The sequence below is a fragment of the Anastrepha ludens genome, chromosome 4 (genome assembly GCF_028408465.1).
Source record: "Anastrepha ludens isolate Willacy chromosome 4, idAnaLude1.1, whole genome shotgun sequence".
NCBI classification, from domain to species: domain Eukaryota; kingdom Metazoa; phylum Arthropoda; class Insecta; order Diptera; family Tephritidae; genus Anastrepha; species Anastrepha ludens.
Genome location: NC_071500.1, coordinates 123,538,432 through 123,559,514, shown reverse-complemented (window position 1 = coordinate 123,559,514; position 21,083 = coordinate 123,538,432). Strand labels below are relative to the sequence as shown.

Below are 21,083 nucleotides of genomic sequence, written 5' to 3'. Positions count from 1 at the left end.
TTAATTCAACTTATTTTTTACCAATTTTATAATTCTGATTTGCTGATCTAAAAAATAAACCTCCATAGTTGGTAATCCTTCATTAAAAAATTTAACAAGTAAAAATTAAAAACAAATATTTAAACCTTTTTTTTTTGGTGCATGAGCTGTCTTGTTGTTGTTGAACTAGCTGACGCGTTACATATGCCGCAGCCGAGTCTGCAATTCCACCAGCAACTGGCCAGAAATAAATAACCCACAAGCGGCACAAAGGATGCAGCACAGCAAAGACATAGAAAAAATAGTTGTTCTGATAAATATGAAGTGATATATTGTGTGAGTGTGGTTTGTATAGTGCGCAAGAGTGGAGTGGGAGTTGGACAAAAAATCAGTGTGGTGTAGAAAAACCTCAAGCAATTTTTAAAGCTGTCAACGTGACAAGAGCTTTTTTTCGGGACCACAAATGGGCTGAACGTCCACTAGGGCGATTTCCGCATACGAAATTAACTACACTATGACTGCACAAATTCGAGTAGATAGTTGTTGCACATACACACAGCTATACGAAATAAGTATGTACGCATTTTGGTTGAAATGTGGGAAAAATTTTTGCATGGCTTAGCACTTTTAACTCTACTCTATTTAGACGAGTATGTGCGTGTGTGTTTATAAGACCAACCACACATAAGTATGAGTATATAAAAGCAGACGAATGCAAAATATTGCCGACGTGTAAAGGTTATAAAATGCTATGAGTTTGTAGCCTAAAACACATACACAATCACTACTAAGCTCAAATTACCTTTTTGAGCAGAAGTTTGCAGCCACAGGCAGCAAAAAGTGCTTTGACTGCATAGTTTTGACAACTTAATGCCTTCTAAGTTTGAGTTTAGTTTTTGAATAAAAAAAATATTTCTAATGGTCATCTTCACCATATTCAGTTTCTCGAACTCTCCGCCCCATGCTAACGGGCTATTGCTCAATGCTCTTAAACATCTTAAAGGCTTTGCTGCTGCGCACAATATACTTAGTATCACTTACCTCACCTAGTGGTACAACATTTCTTAAAGCTCAATTAAGTTTGATTAGCTGGTGTTTTAAATTCATATGTGAAACGATGTTTGAATATTAACGAATTATCTCAGGTGTGTATGGGTAGCGAGCAACAAGTTTTATTAGAAACAAATTTTTAGGAGCATGGTGAGAATTTGTTGTAATTTAAACTTGCAAAGTCGTGAAAGTATGTAGACTTGGGGGAAATTCAGAAAACTGTAATGAGGGATTGCCTGTGTGTGCATACATACACACACATCAGCCAATCATAGAGGGATTTGATATAGTGGGTTATAGGGGATACAGTACATAACAGAGAACATTCTCATGAACATTATTTGAAGTGTCGAATTTTACAGCTGACATGAATTTCAATGATTAATAATAAAATAAAGAATAAAAACGCTATCCAAAGTAAAAGGCCGCCGTAGGCGAATGGGTTGGTGCGTGACTACCATTCGGAATTCACAGAGAGAACGTAGGTTCGAATCTCGGTGAAACACCAAAAATTAATAAAAACTAAAAAAAACATTTTTCTAATAGCGGTCGCCCTTCGGCAGGCAATGGCAAACCTCCGAGTGTATTTCTGCCGTGAAAACGCTCCTCATAAAAATATCTGCCGTTCCGAGCCGACTTGAAACTGTAGGTCTCTCCATTTGTGGAGCAACCTACCTATATATAAGTATATCCAAAGTAGAAATTTAAAAATTAAACAACAAGAATATTATCATTGACGACCTGTGACAAAACGTTTGATCAATCTTGATTATTTTTCTCTTTTTTTAATGTTTATTATTTTTGCATAAAGATATAGCGCATTGTCTAACAGAAGCCATATAAATCCAAGTTAAATTCCAAGCCGTATACAAAAGCTAGAAAAATTCAAACAAACTTTCCTTCCTAATTCTATTATTTTTAATTGGAATTTCTAAGACTTTTGATGCGCACTTTTATAGCTTATTTAATTTTAGTATTTTAGCGCAGGTTTAAAGCCCCTAAAAAATCCTGTTGATTTTTATAGTTTCTTTCCTTGGCGGTGTTTTGCATTTTCTCTAAAAAAAATGTATTATACTGGCGCATATCGAGGTTATGTTTAGTTAATAACTGCTCTTGGAAGAACACACCACAAGTTTCGGTCCACTTAATTGTGTTTTGTATTCGTTTTAATCGAGGAAGTCGAGTGATTTTCCATTTCCCTCGGCCTACTATTTGTTCCCCAATTCGAAGAAATGGCCGCTGGGAAAGGATTTTATTTAAACGAGGAGGTGATTGCGGAAACGATTGTCTATTTTTCAGACTTGGACAAATCCTATCATTCGATAGGAATCAACAAACTAGAACAGCGTTGGGCGAAGTGTATAAGTGGTTTTTATTTTGGCACGAACTTTTCAAACGCCCCTCCTAAATCCAATTTTCAGATTTTGTGCTGTAATTGAAAAAATTCTACAAAAGATTGTTTACCCCAATTCCTCGGTTAAATTTTATATTTTAGTGCAAGTTTGAAGCACAAAAAGTTTAAAGTACAAAAATTCGATGGGATTTTTAGCAACTTCATACTTACCCTTTTTTATACTAAATTTTAATGAGTTATAAAACTGCTCACCAAAAATGTTTCTAAAGACTCTAATTAAAACCCGGCTAATTGTGATAAAAAGTTTGTGTGAATTTTTCTAATATTTGTTTAAGTTTGAAACTTGGATTTATATGATTTTTGCTAGAAAATGAACTATAGTTTTACTATATAAAACAAAAAAAAATGAACATTCAAAAAATGAATAAAAATAGTCAATATGTAGATGTACTATCATTTGTATCGGGCTGTACGAATGTATATTCACCTCTACATATAAACTTTTTGTTGAATTACTTGCTACTCCGTCGAAAGCCAGGAGTGAGATTTCATATATTTGGAGTGAATTTCGAAATTTATTTTCATTCGCCCAAAATTGGGTACACTAAAATCGTAGTAATCATAAAACACCTCTTTGTGGCGTCTCTACATTTTCTGTGCAGTTTGTGCACACACAATTAACTGTACATGTTAGCTTAATTCCTTTAAATTGTAAATAAAAGGCTGACTTCTAGCAAATTAATGGCAAAATATTGTGGCAGATGTTCGGTTATAAGATTATAAACATACACAGAGGAAATGTGCCCACCAGCTTTCCATAATACGACCGGAATTCTCTAAAGCATTTATAATATACACAAAGCGCCTTGCAAAGTACACAGAACTTGATGCTTTAAAAGGCTATACCAACACGTCATTCAAATGCTTTGAATGAAATATTTTTAAAATTCATAAATTTCAATTAGAGACCTACTAACATTTAATTTGAGTCAGCACACCTAACCTTAACAGATTGAGTGGGTGAGGTGTCACAGCGTCAAAATGAAAGAGTAGAAGGAAACACGTTTAAACGGCCACCTGCGAGTAATAGACATTCACATCTCTGAAAAAAGCTCGAAGAAATATCCGTAATTCTGCAAATACACATATCTGCTTATATTTATGCAGGCAAAACATTCGCAACATTTGGGCCTATGTTTATTTATTAAGTATTTGTATGCGTGCACGTTTGTGTATTTTATCTCAATTATGTGAGAATGTGTAAGGGTATGTATTTTATTGCTACAAATTATGTGTTAATATTCATGTGTACGCCTTTGCTTATACATAAATACATGTAAAATAATACGTTAACCTTTTTCGCTTTGCAAACAAAGCCTAACCTTACGCGCCTAAACGTACTGCTAAGCGATGAAGCTTTAACGACTCTGCTTCTCTTCGCACTGATAAACAAACAAGTCTTTTCAACCTACTTGCTTTTGTATGGTCCTCCCTCTTTCATACCCCTCTTTGTCCTGCTCACTCTCTCTCTTTCTGTAAAATGTCTTTGCGTTTCGTATGCAAGAGATAACTCGTATCCTTTGAGTTCATACCTTTTGGTTAATTGTAGGTCTGCAAATGATATGTATGAAGGCAAGCAACCAAGCAACGACTGTGTGGTCTTCTGCCAGACAGTACAACGTAATTATGCGCACAAGCACAGCAGTCGACTTCGAATACTCGAAACTTTGTGTCATTTCGTGTGCCAAACCTTGACAATAACCTCAACTTTACCTTCAGTTACAAACAGTGGCACGCTGTGCAGTAGTCAGCCATTGTAGAGCGTAAAAGTAACCATTTCAAATGAACTGTCATGATGGTATTCATCTCTCGCCGCACAAACAAACACTGAGTAACTGCACAGTTCTTGTGAGTATAGTGGATAGTGAGGCTGGAGAAATGTTGAGTTGTTGTGCGTTCAGAAAAGTTTACCATTAAGCACCCACCCACACACACATAAGCAAATAAACACTTAAAACTTTTTCCAGCTCCTACAAGTGTGGTATGCAAGAAAACTTCTAACGCTGTGGCAAAATAGATAAAGAAAAAAACAAAGCACGAAAGGCGATACGCCAACCAGGTCATAGACGTCGACAAACCGAATCAAAACGCACACGCAAACCTGAACTCGAACTGAGCCGCAGCTGGCTCATTGTCGGCTTGTCAGCGGCTTAACGCATTCACCTCAGCCTGTCAGCATCAGCGCCGGCGTCGGCGTTGGTATAGCAAACGGCACATCCTGCACACCACTTGCCTAATTGGATGTTGGAACGCCACAGAATTCTGCTGCGTCTAGCTTTTATTTTTATTTTAACTTTTTTCGCAATTTCGTGTGACGTTTCGGAAAACGTTTGCTGCCGTGGTTGGTTTGCTGGTTTGTTTGGTTGATTCTTTGGCTACTTTGACAGTGTACGTGTAATGAAATTCCATTTTGTTGAGCATCAGTCGGCTTGTCATATAAGTTTTTCTGCAGCATAAGCTGCTAAAGATGGCCGATGAGGCAGACAAAAGTTAGAAAAGAAAAAACAGGCCCACGTGTGTGTGATCTGTTACTTCTACATATTTAAAAAATTCTGCGAGAAACAGTAAAATACTTAGTACCTTGAAAAAGCTAAACATAAATGCAGAAAAAAAGCAACAACGCATAACATAGAGATAATAGAATGGATAGCTAGGATTAGAATGAGGAATGTGATCATGAAACTACAACGTGACGAATACAAGAAAAGGAAGGTTAAAATAGAAAAATCCACTTAGGCTTTTCAAAGAAATACGCACAGCCTTCAAGACTAACTAGTAGTAATACTTCTAACATGAATTACCCACTGCGATAAATTGAAGGTCAAGGTGTGGGGGGTGGGAAATTCCTTAGCATAACGATATCACCGACAGTGTATATCAAAAGGAGCTCATGAAGATCTACATTTTTTTGGTGATTACATTAGGTTTTCATATTTGTAAGAAAGGTTGTTTTGAAAAAAATAGAAATTAAGCATCAATCGGAGTTATGTATGTGCATTCAATATCAAGTCACTATCAAGTCAAATTCTTGATATCCTTGTGTTTGTTACTTGATTTTTAAACTATTGTATTAAAGCTATAATTCACATATGAAAGAAAAATTAAGAAGCAGCTTTTTTTTTACTTTTTATCCAATTGTTGGCTCTGTTGTTGTAGCATGAATGGAAAAATACTGCGAGAGTGACAGCAGGACCGTGATGTTCTGTTAACCTATCATGGAAACGAATTATTGGAGGGTGCTTTTGATTCTTTTTTTTACAAGTGTCTAAAATGCCCTGTTAAAAAACTGTTAACAATATATAATAATAGTCGGGTCAAAATTAATCACACTATCGGAAGATTTATAATTTTTGCAAGTGGCGTCGCGCGTCAATCATATTTGATACTTGTGAACTGCAATGAAAAACTCCAGCATAGTCAAACAGACAAGTAATGGAGCGCGTAAAGAGGAAAATAAAGAATTTCCAATTAAAGATATTTTTTAAATTTATTTTTTAAGTTATTCAAAAACAAAATTGGATGATTAATTTTGCTCCATCTTGTATTAGTATCACATTTCATTTTAGTCTGCACTGATTCTCAGCCTAATATCAGCTTCTGTTTGAACATAAAACATAGTTAGTAATATACTGATTTTAGTATCAAAACGGATTTAAATCCTTACCTAAAACTTAATTCAGCCGTCGTCTTCATTCACTGCACCTTTGTGGCAAGAAAGTTTGTTTGCTTCAAGAACTTCGTAACTCAAAACTTCGAAAAAAATGACTTCAAAGCTCGTAATTTCCAATATCCTCTAAAAAAATGTCATCAATTAAAATAAAAAATTAATAATTGGTGCCGAGGCTTCTGTTAGGTGTTTGGCCGAGTTCCTCCTCCTATTTGTGGTGTGTGCCTTCATGTTGTTCCACAAATGCAGGGGCCTACAGTTTTAAGCCGACTCCGAACGGCAAATAGTTTTTATGAAGAGCTTTTTCAGAGCAGAAATACACTCGGAGGTTTGCCGTTGCCCGCCGAGGGGCGACCGCTATTATCATTTTGGTGTTTCACGGAGATTCGAGCCTACGTTCTCTCCGAATTCCGAATGGTAGTCACGCACCAACCCATTCGGCTAATCCCACTAAAATACTGTCAAAAAGTATGGCCATGCATTTTTACACAGCATAAATGAAGAGCTGGTGGTAAGTTTCTCCATACTTTAAAAAAAAAATGTATTGAGTTATGACGTTCTTCTAGCAAAAACTGCAATATGTTCTTATGCCAACCAAGGTAAAAACACTAAACTTGCCAGTCAATTTAATTTTTCCGCAAGTAACTTTTTTCCTCTTATCTCTTTTCATCTCTTTTGATTACCCGCATTCCATCTGCTTGCTATTGCTTTTATGTAGCTCGGTATAGCTTAGCGTCTTTGTTTTTGTTGTTGTATTATTGTTTTAGCAACAAATGTTGCCACTTTACGTTGCTGCTTACGGTCTAATACCCATATTCAGCTCATGCCCGCCTACCAAAAGTAATGAAAGGAAATTATGCTTGTAACTATTTTTTTGTTTTTGTTCTTTTCTTTTCTTCCTATTTTTCTCAGTTTTTTTTATTCCTCCTTTATAATTACATCTTCTGTATCGAAAACTGCATTGTGGAAAGAGAAAAGTTCGACGCGCGCACTCTAGGCTTTTCTAAACATTCTACTCATTCATTTCGAGCATCAGGAATTAATTTTCTGCTTTGCTTCCTTTCAACAGTGGCAGTGGCGTCGTCAGCGGTAAATTTCCCCATGCACACACTAACGCTGCACCCGCTGCCCGCACCCAGCGCCATTTCCGTCATACTCGTAACCCGTTTGTCGTGTGTGTGTCTGTATGTCTCATATGAAATGTGTATCTCTATACAATGCAACCGTGGGCATAACCAGGAAGCATTGTACGCGCTGTGCTCCAGAGGAATGCTTTGTCATTTTTGTCATCTTCACTAGCGGAAATGTCGGTGATAATTCTGAACGCGACGGACGGATGCATGTCTTCATGCGAAGCGCCGCCAAACTTGCGGGATCATAGCGCTGCGAACACCGCCACTACTTCCTTGTGTGCCGCCTACTTCCTTTTGCGTTTAAATAGAATCCTTTAGCTGCACAGGTATACACTTAAGTATACGCTTGAAGCCATTCAAGCCATTCAAGCCATGGTAGCTGCGACTAAATTTGCTTTACGGCTGTGGCCAACTTGCTACTTTGGCATGAAAAAAGCTTCTTTGCGCGCTGCACGGTGGTCCATGGTTTCCAACTAAAAGCTGATTGCAAATATCATTATCATTATTATCATTATCGCCACCGCATCTTCGCCAGCTGGTTTCGTAATTTCAGCGTCATTCAGTCATTTACACCACTCCAAATACTGCCGAAAACCATAGAAAAGAGCAGAGTAAAAAACTAAAGAAATATTTCACTATATTTATTCAGTGAACGAAATTGTGGAGTGTGCAGAATAAAGCAAAGTGGCAGCAGCAAAAATGTCTGAATACTTTTAGCACCACTCACATACTTCTTGGCGTATTTAACTTTATGAAAATAGTTGTCTTCCTACTTTTCTTTTGTTCGTGACTTTTGCTTGCCCTGCCCTACGAATGGGGCAGCCGTAGCAGTCGCCCAACTTACCGAACCCACATATATACATACATATGAAGTGATGTTCTTACCATCAAGCACAAGCGCAGTCAACTGCCCGTGCAGCCGCAATCACTCACTCAACCGAATGCACTTCTACCATGTGATGTTCATATGAAAACGAACAGACAACTGGCAGAAATACAGAGAGATAGACAAAAAATAGTTTGAGGGAGTAGGCACCAAAGCACACACACACTTCCGTTGGTATTCGTGTGAAAAACTGTAGGCATTTTTCTCCGTTCGCTCCTACTTTACATAATTCACGTCTGCCTCATTTAAATTCACTTGCCGATATGCGATTGTGAGGAGCATATTTTGAGACACTTATGGATGGGCACATAGATGGGCCAATGTATTCAGACGGGTGAGTGGCATTGACTGTGTGGAAAGTTATTGGAACGATGTGGAGCAATGTATGGGACTTTTTAAAGCGTGCTGAACAATTTCATTTCACAACACAAGGTGCACAAGCAGGTGTTCAGCTCTATTTCATAACAGCGCATTGTGGGTATTTCGTTCAGTTCATATTTTAACTATTTGTTGGAAAATTTTTAAGCGCATATGTTGCAGAAGTGTGAATGCACATCGCGAAGATAGACGATTAATGAGCAAGAATAATTAATTAAAATGGTTGATAAAAAGATGAAACGATTTACGCTCTTTACATGAGTTAAAAAAAATTTAAATTAAGAAAAATTTAACATTTTAAATTTTTGGATTAAAAGAATGAAAATTAGCGCCATTTTACACGATGACTTTTTACCTTTCACCTTGAGTGGAAAGCCATGCGTATCGAGTTTGGTGGCAAAAAGTGTAGAGAAGTCAGTGGGAGGCATGTACGTTCGGTCAGCGAAATTGAGGGTTTTTTTTTTGGACATTTCGCTTTCATCGTATTCACATTTTCCTATTTTATTCAAGTGCATCAAAATTTAAGGGCCAAAGAAAATTGTCCGCTTAAACGTCAAAAACACGCAAGGAATGCCGCAAAAAAAAAGTCACCGTGTAAATGCACGAGGATTTTCGAAGACTTCTTTAAAAGTGCGCAAAAAACTCAGGTTGAAGAGTCATCGTGTATATTGGCTCTAAGCCTGGGAACCAAAAGAAGAATAACACTTACCAACACTTAGCTTTCTGTAATGTGTTATAAAAAGCAGAAGCCTCCCTAGAAGAGCGAAAAAAAAATATTCGACCCTATCCTTATGCGCATCCTTTTAGTTGCTTCAGAAACAAGAGCGTCAAAGATGAGAGACACAAGGGGTAATCGAGAACTATGGCCCTATCAGCTTGGTCAACGAGTACCGAAGAAGAGGGAATGAGCTACTGTATGTGCTTTCTAATGAGATGGACATTATAGAATGCAACGGGTATGCTGACTTTACCATATCAAAAATATGGAAGATGATGTAACGATGAAAAATCCTTCAATTTAACAAGAAATCAAGAATGCGAGTACAATAGATGAACCTGGCTAAGAAGAACCCAAATGCATTTCATATGAATTGGCACATTCTGGCAATAGAAAGCAACAGCTGGTGAAGTTTTCTGATATCAGTAATACATTTTTTGCAAATTATTTAATATTGATTTTAATGCGCGCTAATTTTTTTGTAAAAGCAGCCGCCGTAGCCGAATGGGCAAACACCTAACAGAAGTGTACGTGCCAATTATTTATTTTTTTAATATAAAATATTTTTGTAGTCTAAAAATTGAATATATAGAGGGAGATTAACACACAGTGTTTCCCTCCCCTTTTTGCGCTTATAAAGTTATGTCAGGCATTTTAGCATTATTCATAAAAATATTTTAAAAAAATCCAAAATTACTCTATAAAAATATTAAATTGAATAATATTTGCCTTTATTTGAACTTTTTTTTAATACTTCAAGTTTATATTTAAAAAGCACATAGGTAATTTATCATCGTTAATTAACTGTTGACATCGACTTTTTTGAAGGCTTGCAATAAAAGTTATATTATTTTTTCATAGCTTCGTGCAAATGCATGAAAGTACTTAGGTATGCACATATATACATATCTTACATATAATTTTTTTTTCGATAAAACCAATACAATATGAAAATTTCAAATTAAATATATGCTCAATTAGAGAGTGTATATGAGTTAATATACTTGTATGTAAGTATGTACATACGGAGCCTTACAGATAAACACAATCGCTGAATAAAAGATTTGTATAATGAACCATATTTATATACATATAATATAAAGCAGAGTGGAAAGATAAAAATGTAAAACGATTCCTTCATAAGTAAACCCATATCAAAATGATGGATTTGCTTTCAGAAACAGGTTTACATCTTTATATACTGAAATTTTAAATTCAAAAAATCTGTCAAAGGTTAGTGGTACTGGTTTTGATTTCAATGTAAGCTGATGATTCATCACTTTTTCTCCGTATGGTAGGTAGGTGAAATGGTTGAGGTGCCAGTCTGGCACTCCTCAAGTAGCCCTGAAGTCCCGTTTTGATACCATTATGAGACCTCCAACAGGCAGATATCTACAGCCAGCCAGAGCTGTTGGTATAATGGAGAAGATTGATTTGATTTAGGTTGGCGCACTGCCCCCAGTGATCTTAATCATCTAGTAACCAAACCTGTACATTTACAAAGCAAGTGCTCAACAGTTTCCTTCTCTGAAAGGTCCCTACAGCTTCTTCAATGGGGTTCAAATGATAATCCTAGCTTTTCCGCGTGTGTCTCCTTTTCTGAAAAGTCCCCACAGCTTCTGGAATGGGGGTTAACTGGTAACCCCAACTTTTTCGCGTGTGTGCCGATCATCCAAGGATCGGTAAACACAGCTACGAGGAATAATTTGTGCAATTCTCTTTTAACAACTGTCAAGGGGATGATGATGACCGGGTAGGAGGACTCTGAGGCCAATTCAGTCCCCTTTCTGGCAAACTCATCAGCAATTTCATTTCCTTCTATGTTCCTATGTCCTCGAACCCAGATCAGAGAGATGTTACCTGCACACCCAACAGATTTGATCTCCTCCTTACTAATTTCGTTCTGCACCATGGCGTCGCGGCTTGACTATCGGAGAAAATGTTAATACTCGTATCTCCCTCGCTCCCGCGTTCCCTAAGCATTTTACATGCCTGCAGGATCGCAAAGACTTCTGCTTGAAAAACAATAGCAGTGTTTGGCAATTTAAAGGAGATAGATAAATTGGCCGATTTAGAGAAAACCCCCGCTCCAACTCCCAAGTCCATATTGGAACCGTCAGTGAACGCAGAGGTGCAAGCTTCGGTACAGATTTCTCCCTCAATCCAATCCTGCCTATTTGGAAAGGTTCTCCGTATAATTCTAATAATAATAAGTAAATAAATTTATAAAATGTTTATTAATTTTCTGATCTTAGGCTAGAGTGCACTTCCAAATTAAAAAAAATACTTTGTACTACTTTATGGAAATAGAATTTAATGAGCTATAAAACTACAACCAAAAATGTGGAGTTGCGATGAAAATTTTGTGGAGTTTTTCTAATTTTTGTAGTAGTTTAAAATTTGGAGACATGCAGATTTTTTAGATAATATATGTACATATAAAATTATAAAAAATAATGAGCATTCAAAAAAGTAAAAGAAAAATTGGCAAAATATTGAGGCAGTATCATTTTGTTGTGGGCTGTACATTTTTCATAACATGCGGAAAAACTGTATTGATTTCCAAATAGAGTGTTTTCAATTCAGGCAGGTGGCCAAAGGCGAGTAGGCCAGGTCAGAGAGCTCTAGTTAAAATTGAAAAAAATCATATGCTTAGTTTTGTTTCTAATCGTAATCGATGCTATGTTAAGTAACGCTCTTGGCGTTCAGCCTAGCAGAGGCAACCTCTGGAACCCAATCAGTATGGAACATCTAAATGATCACGACACGGGAACACATGCAACGGTAACTAGACTATGCGGCTACCTACGCAGATCGCGTTGGGTTGCGTATTAACAATAAAAAGAAAAAGTCTATGGCCATTAACGGCACTCAACCTGGCACATTCACAGTGTACGGACAAACCTTCGAAAGTGTAAACAAATTTGACTGTCAAAAGCCAGATCATCCTACGCTATACTTAAAAGCATATGGTACTCTAAGCAGCTAACCGTCAGAACAAAGCTTAGGGTTTCTAATTCGAATGTGGAGTCTGTACTGATGTATGGCTGCAAAACGTGGTGCGTAGCAGTTCCAACAACAAAAAAGCTCCAAACTTTTATAAACCGCTTTAAGAGCTATGTTGCGCATACGGTGGCCAGATAACTGGATTTCTAATGACGAACACTTTAATCGAAGCGAACAAAGGCCGGCTGAGAATGAAATACGCGCACGAAAGTGGAAATGGAAAGGCTATACACTTCGAAAGCCTGCGACTGACATCAGCAGAATGTCTCCGGGCAGGAATTCGCAAGGCTCTCGCCGAAGAGGACAACCGAAAGGAACATGGCGACGAATTCACGGCATCTGACGACTCGCTCTTGGCTACAAATGAAGTCAAAAGCTGCAAATAGATCCCAATGCAATTTATTTGTATGGGCGCCCCCAGCCGGCGCGATAGCACATAATAATAATATGTTTAGTTTGCATGCGTGCACTATCTGTATAAATTATTTCATAAGCCTATCTAGAATTGCAGACCAAACTCCCCCAAATATTTGTCCAAGATTCGAAGTTTTGTTTTCTACGAAATCCAGTAAGCTGTTTTAAAGAAGATCTGTTTGCTATTGGCAACTGGATACCAGATGTAACTTTCAAGTTATGCTCAATTAAAATAAATTTATTTATAAAGGGTTTTCCAATAAGAGGTGTTGTTTTGATATTCAAAGAAAAAAGCTATTTTTTAATATAAATGATCGGATGCTTATTTCATTATAAAAATGAAGGTATGACTTTAATAGTACAAAATAACATCAGGCAAATGACCACCACGACCACGCTTACAGGACTATATCCTATTCATGAAATTTTTCATAACCGAATTGCAAAGTGGCTACCCTATGTTTTCGCTAGCTTCACGAATTCCATCTTTGAGGTCTTGAATCCGACCCTGGGCTGTTGACGTAAATCTTCTCTTTCACGTGGCTCCAAAGAAAAAGTCACAAGGTTTTACATCACAAGATCTCGGTGGCCAATTGTAACCACCTCTTCGAGAGATAAAACGGTCCGGAAACTTGTCCCGTTTCGTTGCTTGCGCTGTCTTGTTGAAAATAAGCGCTGTCCAGATCAATACCATCCAATTCCGGCCATAAAAAATTGTTAATCATCTCTCGATAGCCTTTTATATATTTAAACTAGTGAAAACCCGCCCGTTCCGCTGGTCGTCTTTAAAAAAACCTAGATTAATTAATTAAATTAAGCCGAAAAATACTGTGTGTTTTTTATAAAAATTCTCGCGCATGTATATACTCACGCAAATTTACCGTTATACTGTTTTTTTCTCGGAACGCATTACTTTGAAGAGCATGTGATAAATACAATTTGTCCGTTTTACAGTTAGTAGTCGACGCGATGGCGCTCAAAAAATCACTTTAATTTTCTTCTTTTGTAACCACAATATGACGTCACTATTGAATAAATGTTGATCAACATTGATTTTATTTCTTTGTTTGAAATAATTTTCATATTTCGTTATCTTTTTGGCAATTAATAAAAAACTTGTGTATATACTCACGTAAATTTGCCACTTTTCACTTTGCACTAACAAAATAAAATTTCTTTCTTTTCCGGCTTTATCGTGGCAAATAATATTTTGAAACAATTTTGCGTGAAAAATTTTAAATATTTCAGTAAATCTTCGTTTCCTATCAAATAGATGCAAAATATATTATTCTAAATATTTACTCAAATGGTTGTTTTTATCAGAAAACAATTTTAAAAACGTGGTTTTCTCTGGAGAAAAAATACTCACTTGTTGTTTGCTTGAAAATCAGATCAGAAAAAAAGTTAGAGCGGGTCGTTGTTCCGTTATGCATTTGCATAGATGCGCTCCCCTTTACACATAAACAACAACATCAATCGTATGATACATACACTTCGTCGTGTACGAAAAAGCGGAGAAGGAGAAGAGAACTGTTCTATTCCCCCCCGCTTTAACCCAACTATGTGTTCAGGTGCAAATGACTTTTTTGCGTGAAGTCTGATATAAAATAAGTTCTATTTACTCTTCTTAAATTTATATAAACTTTTCCAGGCGAAGTAAAAAAACTGACATATATTTGCTTCAACCGTATATTTGTGAGTACACAGGTAATACGTAAATATATGAATGATATAGGTAATATCTCATATTAGCATAACCTTTCTGCAAAAAATTAAGGAAACGATCACCAATCACGCCGGCAATGATACAATGAATTTTTCACTATAACTGACTTCAGATTAACGTTTATATAATAAGCGTATATGTAACATTTTAAAATTTTTTTAGAATTTTTTTTTTTAATTTTTAATAATAAGTGGTCTTCCTCTTTCTCTTCCTCTTCCTCATCCTGTAGTTATTCCTTTTCCTCTTCCATCTCCAGCTCCATCTCCTTTCTTTATCCCGGAAACGGGCAGTAAAAAGTACTTCACTTAAAAGCTTTCATCAACAGCTTCCATCTGATACCCATATTGTACAAACACATCCAAGGGTACATTGGTCCACCTTTTCGGCTATATCTCGAGACTCAGAGATCTAAAAAATACTCTGTATTAAAGCACTCATCAGAAGCTTTGATTTGATACCCACAATGTAAAAACACATCCTAGGGTTACCCGGGTCCTCGTTTTGGCCTTCGGCAGCGCCACCTGGTGGCGAGTGGAATCAATAAGCATATTATACTAACCTTCACCGTGGAAAAATATATATATATACCAAATTTCATAATAATCGGCCCAGACACACACGACCAAAATGTATTCAATTCTAATGAATGTTATGTGCGGTACAAAAAATACGTGCGGCAAATAGCAAAAACACACTCACTTAACCGACGCACCGCACACACACGCGTTATCGGATTTCAACCAAACTTCACAGAAACCGTTGCCAAAGCAACACCAACAATGTGTGAAACTTTCATTGATTTCCTTACACGCGTTGCTGAGATTACCCCGGACAAATGCACACTTTTTTCGGCTTAATTTTTATATATATAGATAACACCTGTTAGTGGGAAACCCTTTATTAAGATTCGAATAAAAATTTTAAATGAAATTTCGTCTATCTCCTTCATGTTCGTCCATATATTAAACCCAAAATAGAGGTGCCATACCATAACGCCATAACCTTAACCGTAGTATTAACCATAACGATATTTACTATCATCAATTATTGGTGCCCTGGCCATAAGTAGCAGATATTTTCATATGTTATAATTTATTTATGAATTTCGAAGTGCAGAAACTAAAGAAAAGGTAAAATTAGTCATTTATTCATTAATATAGGGGTTATGGTTACAGCGAAAAACTAAAATTCAATTGATCTATACGGTTACGGATATGACTACGACATTATGCTATGTCACTTCTAGATGACTACAGTGTTGCCCATAGGTTGGTTCGATCAGCAGATTTATGTGGTTATGGTTATGGTACCTCTACTTTGAACTTTAGTTGTAACGCCACCTTTGCGCTCGAACTTAACTCCTACGAACAGAATTCACTCATTTGTTCAATTGCTTTCAATTTCTTTAATATTTAATTGTCAATCGGCGCTTAACCTAAGGCCTCGGTACGCGATCGTTTAAATTAACTAATTGACTTCAGAAGTTAATTCAATGTAGTTCAAAATGAAGATGAGATGAGTAAGCGATGTTTCGGTAGAAAATGGAACGAAGAATAGAGAGCCACGTGATAACAAAACAAAAAACTAAAGTTACGTATAACACTCGTTCCTTTAACCAAGTTCAACAAACCAGTTTGAGAGCAACAAGCGTTAACTGTCATTTCAAACAAAAACCTCTACATTGCTGATCAGCTGCTTATTTGGCTGCCTCTTCTGTATGGATACTTTTACGAATACCAATGCACTGTGGGGGAAAAGAGGTTGAGTGAGTGTGAAAAGCAATTGAACTTAGAACGAATGAGCATGTTGGAACACTTGGTTACTCCACAAATTAACTGACGCTCCATTCTACGTAGAGGGCATATGTACTTATGTACGCATATGTATTGACTTATTGCAGCGTTAATTTGTTGTTTTTCAATTAGGTGAGTGGTAGTCAAACACGTATGTATGTATTATCTCCAAAGAAGTATTCTACTGCGAGGGAAGAAAGAGCGCACGAGAATATAACAGCGTACGCTAAATTGTACTTGTATGTAGGGTCAGTTAAACTGGCTACAGGTTTGCTCACGATACTATTGATATGAGTAAGAGCAAGGCATCAAGGGACGGTACTTGCTGTTATGTTAAAAAAAAGAGTATAAAAAAAGTAATGATAAATAAATAAAAAAAGGTAATAATCAACTGAGCCGCTTGCTTCGTTTTTATACACATAGCAAGTAATGGCGAATCAGTTTGAAAGTGAAGCGCAAACGAATCGAAAGCAACAAGTTGCTGTTGTCGCAATTGCCGTCGCTTTCGTTGTTGTTTGGTTGGTAATATCAGTTGGTTGTTGCTATTGTCGAGCGCTTGTCAACATAACATTCGTACAAAAAACAAAAAAAAATCGCAATGCAATTGTGGGTTTGTTAGTCAGTTCAAGTGCTTCTATTTTTTCTTATTATTTTGCCGGACACAAAGTGCAGTTTGCACGGAATGCTGTGTGCATCTTTAAGTGTTTTTTACGATGCAAAGAAATAGTGCAATGCAGCATATTTGTGTTTTCTTTTTAATTTCTTTTGTAATTACAAATGAAACGTGACGTATAGCGGTGCGATGACGTTACGTTCGATTAAACATAATTGACGATGAATCACAAAAGAAACTGTGACCGCGTTTTCGGTGTTAATAGAGGAAATGCAGTCATTTACGTAGAATAAAATTGAAAAAAAAAAAAAAATAGTACGTTCTGAGGAATAAAAGGAATACATAAAGAAATATTTAAGCAGAAGTCAACCACAAATATTTAAGAAATACTAAAATAAAGTTGCGCTCATAAGACGAAAGTGTATAAAAAATACAGTGGCTGAAATGTAGTGTTCAGAATAAGGTTATGGATTGCATTGTAAAAGGATTGCAGAGGGTTTTATTTGGACAAGTGAATATGTCGGCAGTGGCTTCCAGTTACCTAAGTGTCTCCATCAATTCTTTGGCAACCCTTGCTCAATAGGATAGTATATTTTCATCAAGTAAAAACGCCTTGCATTGCCTATTTTGAAGTTCGGCACACTTTTGAATAAAATCAAGGTTTAATTCGGTTAATTGTCGTTGACTTGGAAAAAATACAGGAAACCAATTTGTTGTTGAAACTCCTAATAAATAAACTAAATATTGTTTGCTAAGCTCAAAATTATAAAAAAAATCATTATAACTACAAATCTGCTTAAACTAGACGAGAAATTGTAGATTAAAATCGTACAAAGGGTGGTATTGGATTTAAAATTGAAATTAAACAAGGAAAATTCAAATTGATTGGGCAATCTTTACTATTTTTGACAATTATTTTTTAAAGATAATCCCTTTCAAATGTTGGCCATAATTCGGCCATCCGTAAGCACCAAATTTGAATGACTCACTGGAGACCTTCGGTCGGTATCTCGTGTATAACTTAAGCAATTTTGGCTTACAATGCCTCAAGCTGGTTTATCCACAAAGCATTTAGACTACTTTACATACCCCACAAATAAAAGTCCAATGGTGTAATATCACACGAACAACCCACTGGTCCGAGGCGAGAGATAAATTGCTCACGAAACGAAGACGCATAAATCCATAAATGGATATGGTTTTGAAAAAGTGTTTTGTTTTTTTTGTTTTTTGCCAATTCATAATTGTTTGTCATTTTAATTTTTCTGAGGCCACTATCTGCAGCCGATATGCAAACCTGAGCATCTCTACAATGCCTTATTACATTATTACACTTCATAACTAACTCTTATGGTTTTTAAACGTCAGTACTAAAAAAACAGCAGAAAAAAACCTAAAAAAATACTAAAGCAAGAAAATTTAATAAGCATAAGTATACGAAAACGAACAACAAAAAATTGCAAGTACCGGTTGCATATAAAATTGTGCTTATAATACGAAAAAAGTGAATGCTTTCAAAATATTGATAATTTCATATTACATAACAAATTACAAGCGTCGGTCGCGTGTATATTGGAATTTTATTTCGATCGTGATGAAAATAAGCACTTAAAAATATGAATATCATTAAATAATATTATTTACTGATTAAATATAAACTAAAACATAAAAATTTACTTATTCTACTTTAGTGAGTTATAATAAAATTAATACAGCTAAAATTAGCGCTACACCTTTCTTCACCTGGCCAATTAATTGCACTCACTGTGCACAGTGTATTGAAACACGAAAAAATCCCAGCAAAAAAAAACAAAGCACTGCTAACGAAAATGTGTTTTTCTTTCATTTTAGCAACGCTTGTGCCACTAAACTAACAATTTACTATCCCGAAATATTCAACTAACGACGGAAAGTTTGAAATTTTATCTACTTTCCGAAAAAAAGACACTCAAAAGTATTACTACTACGACTGCATTTAGCATACTATTAAATATACCAAAGATCCACGCCGACTTCGCATCATTATTTTACTATACATAAAATAATAACTACTACAAAAGCATACGTAATATGCCGTCACCTACCAAATCGTTAAATCAACGTGATCGCATACGTGATCCTCGCGAAGAGATTCTACTCGAGACAAATTTCGAAGATGATGGCGTACTAACGCGTGCCTACAACAACAATCCTTATAATGGGGGCACGGCGATACATAATCGTCGACGAAGCACCTATCGCTCAGATCACTCTTTGGACCGTTACACTGAGCGCGGCGGCGATGAAGGTAAACCCAAAAGCCATTTCATTCATACACCAATAAATAGCACCAACAAGGTTTCGATACTTAATAAATTGTTGCTAGAATTGTCAAAATGGACATTGCTTATTGCTGCTTATGGCACAAATGAGTATGTTTTTCTTTTTTTCTTTTTTTTTTTTCTTTTGCTGGAAGTTGTGTAATTTGAAAGTGTGCAATTCACGACTTCGTAATATGACACTTTGCAGATTTCTGTGTGTATATATGCGTTTTTTTCTTTCTTTTTTTTTACTGTGCTTTCGACCTTCTGTTGGCCCACTTTATCAAATCACTGCTTTTTTGCCCGTAAACGCCGCGGTTATAGCCAGTGCGAGCATTTGGCGATGCACCACTTCTTTGACTTTGTTTTTGTTTTAAGATTTTAATGCCGCATTAATAGGTTAATTTGCGTTTTGCTCTATAAAGAAAGCTATTTTGTATGTGGAATAAACATAAATGCATGCATACGTGTGTATGTATGTATGTACATATATATATTAAGTACATCTGATATCTTATTAGGCGCATTGTTTTTTATTATTTCCCCAAGCGTAAAATCCAAACTACAGTAGTTTATACAAGTACATACATAAATTTCCCGAAAAGCTAGTTTATCGTAGTTTCCCCCACTTTTTTTACTTACTTTACTTATACTAAATTTTTTCCACCTTATTGCCCTCATTCAATATCCCCATACATTTACTTTCCACTTATTTTCGTTGTTTTTTCTTATCAGCATATTTTTTCAAACAGTTTCCCCACTTTACTATGCCCAATTACGATAGACCTACATACCCCGTCCCATATCTTATCGCTAGTTATCGCTCTCCATACAATCATAACCAATATAATACATTTCATGTGCTTGTGTGTACTCCCCGAATGTAAAATTACTGTATTTCTAGGCATTGTATTCCAAAATACCTAAACCTTCCACACATACTTACATACAAACATAATGGCTCCTTGTAAAATTTGCTCCAATATACATCAGTTCCATTGGTTCCATCGTTGAATCGTATGCTCGCTCATATTGCGTGTATTTGTATATTGAGTCACTTGTAGCTCCGCTACTTGTGGAAAAGAATCAAGCGATCGGTTAGGTGCATTGACGCTCAAGCTATTCTACAACAACAGCTGCTAGTGTGTGGCCTGTGGTATGAGCACGCATTAATACAATTTGTTAATTATTTTATTTGCACTGTGAGAAAAAAGTTGGCAAAAAATGCATATTAGTCAGAGGAAGTAATATTTTAGAAAAGATTTAGTATCATCAAATGAATTCAGCGGTGTTTGTCAAAAGTTTTCTAAATATGTGCATAAGTGAAAATTATTCACTGGAAGTAATATTTTAGATAACATCAAGTTGTTTCCTCAAGCCGTCACAAATCTGTCTAAAGTTTTTAAAGGCAACTACGAACATATTTCGATTATGAGATTAATGCTAGTTTATTTTTTTGAAATTATTTTACCTTCACTCTATCTTATGCATTCTGTTCTCAGGGTTTTCCCAGAGACGCTCATTAATCACAATACAAATGGCGTTTTTAAATTCAAGACCTCACCAAATATCAAAAATTAGTAGAATTAAAAATTAAGTAACAATACATTCATAGTACATAAAAGTAATATAAGTGCCACATTTACTCGCATCAGGGCTGCACTGAGGAGAAGAGGTATCGCTGAAAAACTTGTTGCACTTATAACGCAACGTTCTTCGGGACCCTTTTCACATGCTGAGTGACGTACGACAAGGCTGCATCCTGTCACCAATTCTCTTTCTTCTCGGCATCGAAGACGTGTTGAGCGCTGCTTTTAGCAACGAAAACCAACAAAGGGGCATCCAATGGCAGATAAACAGCACATTCCTTAGATACTTGGCATATGCTGACGACTTGCTGCTTGCTCGCATACAAGCTGTGTGACCTCAAATTGCTAACACAAGCCATGCAGAAGAAGCTGAATCCAACCGGCCGCAAAGTCAATGTTGGGAAAATTAAAGCGCTG

General features: G+C 36.3%; 1 protein-coding gene across 9 annotated transcripts in view; it reads left to right on the top strand.

Annotated features, from left to right (window-relative positions):
* The window catches only part of LOC128860998 (neuronal membrane glycoprotein M6-a), a 107,978-nt gene that overhangs the window by 53,820 nt on the left and 33,075 nt on the right, over positions 1–21,083 (top strand). Inside the window, exons 1-2 of one of the 9 annotated variants that reach the window (XM_054098843.1) lie at positions 15,711–16,296; positions 18,629–19,064. The exons of 1 other annotated variant lie outside the window; for it this stretch is intronic. In XM_054098843.1, the coding sequence (XP_053954818.1) occupies positions 18,848–19,064 (217 nt within the window). In that variant the 5' untranslated portion in view covers positions 15,711–16,296; positions 18,629–18,847. Of the gene's footprint in view, positions 1–15,710; positions 16,297–16,460; positions 16,545–16,574; positions 16,783–16,951; positions 17,093–18,628; positions 19,065–21,083 lie in introns of those variants that run through there. 7 more of the 9 variants (XM_054098842.1, XM_054098840.1, XM_054098841.1 and 4 more) reach the window with 7 other exon arrangements.